We start from the raw sequence: 7,147 nt of genomic DNA, 5'->3' as shown, positions 1-7,147 counted from the left end.
GCTATCCCTATCGCCGCTGGATCTCCCCTCCTCGTGAACCAAAAACTCGTGACAACTATGTCGGGGTCAGACCCCGGCACAGTGACTGTGTATTCCTTCCATCTTCTTTTGATGCTTTCTGCATCATTCAATAATTTGCCCAGAGAATCCTTCAATAACGAAAGTCAAGGCTTGAATTTTTTTCCTCACTCCCCCCAGCTTGAGAAATGCTGAGAATGTTCTTCCTTTTTGATTTTCGGACTCTAGATCTTTGCACATTTTGTTGTAATATTTGACTTTGTCTTCTCGAGCTGACCTTTGAAATTTTCTGTTCGGCTCTTGTACCTCCTCATGTTTTTCCATTTGCTTTAGCATCTCTATGCTGGAGAGCAAATTTCAGTGTCTCTTCTGTCATCTGTTTTGATCTTTTTCTTCTTTCTTGTCTTCTTAATGGCTTTTTGCTTCCTTCATGTATGATATTCTTGATGTCATCCCACATCTCTTCTTTCTGGTCTTCGGTCTTTAGTGTTTAATGTCTCAAATCTGTTCTTCAGATGATCTCTAAATTCATAGACCCCCCCCCTAAAAAATCACCAAGATATATCATAATCAAAGTCTCCAAAATTAAACACAAGCAAAGAATCTTGAAAGAAGCATAGGAAAAAGGAAATATCACCTACAAAGGAAAAATCAGTACTATTAAGCTCTGAGGACAGCAGGTAAACCCGCAGTGGCAGAAGGGCGGAAAAGAGGGGGCCCCCGCGACCAGATTGGCATCGCCTGGCAACAGGGTGCGGCTGGGAGGCAGCATGCAACCCCGCCCCTCCCTGACCCACCCCTCCCTAACTGAGCCCTGTCCACTATCCTGATCATAATGCTCAAGCTGCGAAGACACTCTCATAATCCAGTCCTTGGTCCGCCCTGAGGGCAGTTACCATCTTGCGTGCTGTAAGGCTGGCCAGGCAGGCCAGGTAGCAGGGGAGGGGTTTGGGGAAATGTGAAAGGTCTTGGAGGCTGCCGAACTGGAGCCCTTTCTGAAGGGAGTGACTGGTGCAGGTGCAAGAAAACCGAACGAAAGCTAAGCGTTTTGATGTCCTCTGGCGTGTGGTGCCCCTGTTGCCGGGCGTGTCAGCGGCGCTGCTGCAGCCTGTGAGCAGCAAGATCCAGGGACACATTTTGAGCCTTGCTGCTGCCGCCGCCCAGAAATCAGCAAACCCTCTTCCCTGTCTGTCAGCCGCCACCCACTCTGGACACAGAACATCCAGTCATGGATAAAAATGAGCTGGTGCAAAAGGCTAAACTGGCCGAGCAGGCTGAACGATATGATGACATGGCAGCCTGCATGAAGTCTGTAACTGAGCAAGGAGCTGAATTATCCAATGAGGAGAGGAATCTTCTTTCAATTGCTTATAAAAATGTTGTAGGATCCCGTAGGTCATCTTGGAGGGTCGTCTCAAGTATTGAGCAAAAGATGGAAGGCACTGAGAAAAAACAGCAGATGGCTCGAGAATACAGAGAGAAAATTGAGATCGAGCTAAGAGATACCTGCAATGATGTACTGTCTCTTTTGGAAAAGTTCTTGATCCCCAATGTTTCACAAGCAGAGAGCAAAGCCTTCTACTTGAAAATGAAAGGAGATTACTACCGTTACTTGGCTGAGATTGTTGCTGGTGATGACAAGAAAGGAATTGTGGATCAGTCACAACAAGCATATCAAGAAGCTTTTGAAATAAGCAAAAAAGAAATGCAGCCAACACATCCTGTCAGATTGGGTCTGGCCCTTAATTTCTCTGTATTCTATTATGAGATTCTGAACTCCCAGAAGAAAGCCTACTGTCTTGCAAAGACAGCTTTTGATGAAGCCATTGCTGAACTCGATACCTTAAGTGAAGAGTCATACAAAGACAGCACACTAATAATGCAGTTACTGAGAGACAATTTGACATTGTGGACATCGGATACCCAAGGAGACGAAGCTGAAGCAGAAGAAGGAGGGTAAAATTAACTGACCTTCCAACTTTTGTCTGCCTCATTCTAAACTTCACACAGTAGATCATTTGTCATGCATGCTGTCCCACAGTCTTTTTTGTTTACGATTTATGACACGTTAATGTTACTTCTATTTGAATTTCTATATTTCCCATGTGGTTTTTATGTTTAAAATTAGGGGAGCAGAGCCAGTTAACATTTAGTGAGTTATCTGTTTTCATCTTGAGATGGTCAATATGGAGATGTGGAGTTCTTACATAAGTTATAAATGTTGGCATAAGTACTTTTGGTACATGTGACTTCACAGGGGCCAGTGTTAAAACTGCTTCCATGTCTAAGCAAAGAAAACTGCCTGAATATTGGTTTGTCCTGGTGGGAATAAAAGGGATATTAGGTTCCAGTCACTGGTGTAATTATTGTGAGTATTTTAAGGTTTGGAGCACTTACAAGGCCATGATATAAATAGATACATATGGTTCAACATGTAATATCCAAGGGGTATCTATGGAATAGACAATCTCAATGTGCACACCTTTGACTACAGCTGCAGAAGTGTTCCTTTAGACAAAGTTGTGACCCAATCTACTCTGGAGAAGGGCAGAAACAGTTCACATTCCATTATTTGTAGTTACCTGCTGTTTGCTTTCATTATTTTTGGTATGGTGGTGGTGGTGGTTATGTGCCGTGGAGTCGGTTCCGACTCATAGCGACCCTGTACAGGGTTTCCGAGGCTGTAAATCTTTACGGGAGCAGAAAGCTTCATCTTTCTCCCGCAGAACAGCTGATAGTTTCGAACTGCTGACCTTGCGGTTCGCAGCCCGGTTCGTAACCACTACGCTACCAGAGCTCCTTGCTATACTCATTTGTATTTAAATGTTTTAGATAACCTAAGAACAAATGTACAAGTAAAGATGCTGAAAAAAAATGAGTTGCTTGATATTCATTACTTCATGTATATAAAGTGCTGCAGTAAAACAGAAAGCCCATGTATTTGGCTTTTTTGTTGTTGTTGTTTTTGCTTTTGTGATTTTTTTCTTCTTCTTCTTTTTTTTTTTTGATACTAGCCTAACATACATGGTGGTGGTTATGTGCCGTGGAGTCAGTTCTGACTCAGCGACCCTGTACAGGGTTTCTGAGGCTGTAAATTTTTACGCGAACAGAAAGCCTCATCTTTCTCCCATGGAACAGCTGGTAGTTTTGAACTGCTGTCTCTGAGGTTAGCAGCCCGATTCGTAACCACTACACTACCAGAGCCTAACATACATGTGCTGTAAAAATAGTTCACAGGGAAATAACTTGAGATGATGGCTAGCTTTGTTTAATATCTTATGAAATTTTCATGAACAATCTAAGCATAATTGTTAAGAACATGTATTAAGGTGATATAAGTAAATAAAAGTTTTATGAACTAAAAAAAAAAAAAAAGATTAAGCTCTGATTTATCAGCAGAAGCTATGAAGGCAATGGAGAGATATATACAAAATGCTGAAAGAAATAAACTGCCAACCAAGAATCATATTCTGGCAAAACTGTCCCTCAAATACAACAATGAAATCAAATCATTTCTAGATAAACAGAAACTAAAGGAATTTACAAAAACCAGACTAACTTTACAAAAATAGTAAAGGGTTCTCAGTTTGAACTGAGAAACAACAGCAGACAACCAGAGAATGACATACACTGCAACACCACCCAGAATTCAGTGTAGATAAAGAAATAGCCAGAGTAAAACAAAACTACAAGACTGAAAACAGAGAATCAGGGATATCAATCTATAATGAAGACAACTACAAAGCAAAAAGGGGAACAGTAGTTACAGAATTCCAAATGCAAAGGAAGTCAAGTACATTTCGAGATTTAAAAAAAAAAAAAAAAAAGACTTTTAAAATGGAGAAGAAATTAATAAATTACAGGGGAATCTCAAAACACACTTTCACAAAAGAGTAATCTGATACAATTTGATGAACTTGACCTACACCTATGGATGCAGTAGCTCAAAAGAGGGAAAAAAATCTTTACAGCAAGGCTCATTCTCACCCCCTCCATACACAGAGTAGACAGGGATGGGCAACTTGGACATTGGCTACCCAAAAGGGGGGGGGGCAGCTACAAAGGCAAGAAGTGACTGGTTTACAAGCTTTCAGGGGGAACTTAGATCCAGAGGGCGTGAAGGAAGGTAGAATCTCCACTGCGTAGTATCCAATCTGTCTAGGCAGGGCTGATGAAAGGACATGCGGATAGGTCTCTTGTGACACAATAGTGACTAATTGTTATCAGGACTGATTGTGACGGTTGGAAAAGTAAATGTAGACGATTTGTAGCAAGGAGGGGAGTGATTAACTTTTCAGTCTAGGAGCAGAGGTTCCTGGGACCATCAAGGGAGAAGAGCGGAGAGCGGGATCCTACCCAGAGAAGCAGTGATGCCTGAGATGGAGGCAGAGATGATGACATGGAGAGACGGAGCAGCTGGAGACTTTAGACACAGAGAGGGAGAGGGGCTGTGTGCTGATGACCAGGGGTTGGGGTGGGGCAGGCTTGTAGTGTATACCCTTTGGTTGGTTGATTATGCATGGAGGGGATTGTAACCATGGCAACGAAACTACATATGATAGGATGAATGTAAAACTAATGTTCTCCCATATAAACTATCACATAATTCACAATAAACAAACACACACACACTTTCACATCAAATCAAGAAAAGGAAAATTCAGAACGATTTTGGAAACCTTGAAACTCATGAAGAAATTTCCAAGAAAAAGCTCAAAAAAATTAACTCAGCACAGAAAAACATGCAGAACAAAAAAACAAGCATCATGACCCCCCCCAAAAAATGACTGCAATCACTACATGTTGTTGTTGTTGTTGTTATGTGCTGTGGAGTCGGTTCCAACTCATAGCGATCCTATACAGGGTTTCCGAGGCTGTGAATCTTTACGGGAGCAGAGCGCCTCATCTTTCTCCCGTGGAACAGCTGGTAGCTTTGAACTGCTGACCTTGTGGTTCGCAGTCTGATTCGTAACCACTACGCAACCAGAGATAAGTACATTGAGCATCAATCAATTAAATGCACCCAGTCAAGTGATAGAGAGTAGCCGAAAGGATAAGAGAAGAGAATCTTTCAATATGCTCTCTATAAAAGACACACTGTACACACAAAGACAAACACTGACTAAAAATTATGTAAAGATATATTAAGCTGTGACTGGCTTACAAGCTCTCAAGAGGGAATCTAGATCCAGAGAGCATGGAGGAAGGTAGAATCTCACTGAGCAGTATCCAATCTGTCTAGGCAGGGCTGATGAAAGGAAATGCAGATAGGTCTCTTGTGATACAATAGTGAATAATTGTTATCAGGACTGATTGTGAGGGTTGGAAATGCAAAGGTAAACATTTTTGTAGCAAGGAGGGGAGTGATTAACTTTGCAGTCTAGGAGCGCAGGTACCTGGGACCATCAAGGGAGAAGAGCAGAGAGCGGGACCCTACCCAGAGAAGCAGTGACACCAGAGATGGAGGCAGAGATGATGACATGGAGAGATGGAGTGGCTGGGGACTTTAGATCCAGAGTGGGAGAGGAGCTGTGTGCTGACGACCAGGGGTGGGGGAGGGGGGGGAAAGGCTTGCAGGGTATACCCTGTGGTTGGTTGATGATGCATGGAGGGGATTGTAACCATGGCAATGAAATGATATACGATAGGATTAATGTAATACTAATGTTCTCCCATGTAAACTATCACATAATTCACAAGAAAACATTAATATATATTAAGCTAACGGCATTCAAAAACAAGCAGGAGTAGCAAAATTAACTTCTGATAAGATAGACTCGACGGCAAAAAACTAGCATAAGAGACAAAGTAGGATATTATCTCATGATTAAAAGATCAATTGAACAAAAGGACATACCATAAGTATATCTATATTTCCAATGAAAGAGCCACAAAATATATAAATCAGGCTCTAATAGAATTGAAGAAAGAAATAGATAACTCTACGATTGTACTATTGTAGGATGTTTTAGTGCACGTCTTTCTAAAAAGGACCAAACAACCAGGAAGAAATTCAACAAAGACACAGAGAAATTAAATGACATAATCAATCAACTTGACCTCAAAATTTATACAGAGCACTCAACCTAACAACAGCACAATGCATATTTTTTTCCCCAGGGTACATGGAACCTTCTCCAGAATAGACCATATGTTGGCCACAAAGCAAGTCTCTGCAAATTTAAACACATCAAAATACTACAAAGCATTTTCTCAGATCACAATGCTATAAAATTAGAACTCAATAATAGGAAGATCAAGAAAATAAAATCAAATACATGGAAACTGAATAGACGTCTGCTTAAAAAGCTACTGGGTAATAGAACAAATAAAATTGAAATTAAAATATTCCTAGAAACAAATCAGAACAAAAATACAGCATACAAAAACCTCTGAGACACAGTAAAAGCAGTTCCAAGAGGACAATTTATAGCAACATATGCACACATCCAAAAACAAGAAAGACCCCAAATCAACACACTAACAGCACAGCTCCAAAATTTAGAAAAAGATCAACAAACAAAGCCTAATGTTACCAGAAGAAAAGAAATAATAAAGATTAGAGCAGAAATAAATGAAATAGAAAGCAGAAAAACAAAGCAAAGAATCTGCAAGACAAGAAGTTGGTTCTTTGAAATGATTAATAAAATCGACAAACCATTGGCAAATCTAACCAAAGAAAAGAGAGAGAAGACACAATTGACACACATAACAAACCATATGAATGAAGTCACAACAGAACCAATGAAAATAAGTAAGATAATAACAACACTATGAGGAGTTGTACTCCAACAAATTTGACAATCTAGAGGAAATGGATACATTTACAGAAAAACATGACCTACCTAAACTGGTAGGTAGCTGGTGTGGCACTGTGGGCTAATGCACTGGACTGCAAAGTCAGTTTGAACCATGAAGTCACTAGTTCAAGGTCAGCAACTGCTCCTTGGAAAGCCTATCTATACAAGGTCGCTATGGGTTGGAACATACTGGACAGCATTTAACAACAACCTAAACTAACAGAGTGAAGTACAGAACTTGAACAAATCTATAACAAAAGATAATATTGATCAGTTCATAAAAAAACAAAAAACAAAACAAACAAAACAAAACAAAACAAAACTCCCAA

The 7,147-nt window shown here is 40.5% G+C and overlaps 1 protein-coding gene across 1 annotated transcript; it reads left to right on the top strand.

The window, feature by feature from the left end:
- Positions 1 to 1,240: 1,240 nt before the first annotated feature.
- On the top strand, positions 1,241 to 1,978 carry LOC102837291 (14-3-3 protein zeta/delta-like). The gene has a single exon (XM_006873743.1). It carries the CDS (start codon positions 1,247 to 1,249, stop codon positions 1,976 to 1,978), a length of 732 nt encoding a protein of 243 aa, XP_006873805.1. The 5' UTR covers positions 1,241 to 1,246.
- Positions 1,979 to 7,147: the final 5,169 nt, after the last annotated feature.

The sequence above is a fragment of the Chrysochloris asiatica genome, unplaced genomic scaffold (genome assembly GCF_000296735.1).
Source record: "Chrysochloris asiatica unplaced genomic scaffold, ChrAsi1.0 scaffold00252, whole genome shotgun sequence".
Classification (NCBI taxonomy): Eukaryota; Metazoa; Chordata; class Mammalia; order Afrosoricida; family Chrysochloridae; genus Chrysochloris; species Chrysochloris asiatica.
Note: the sequence above shows the minus strand (reverse complement) of the source record. Positions and strands in the feature narration are given on the sequence as shown.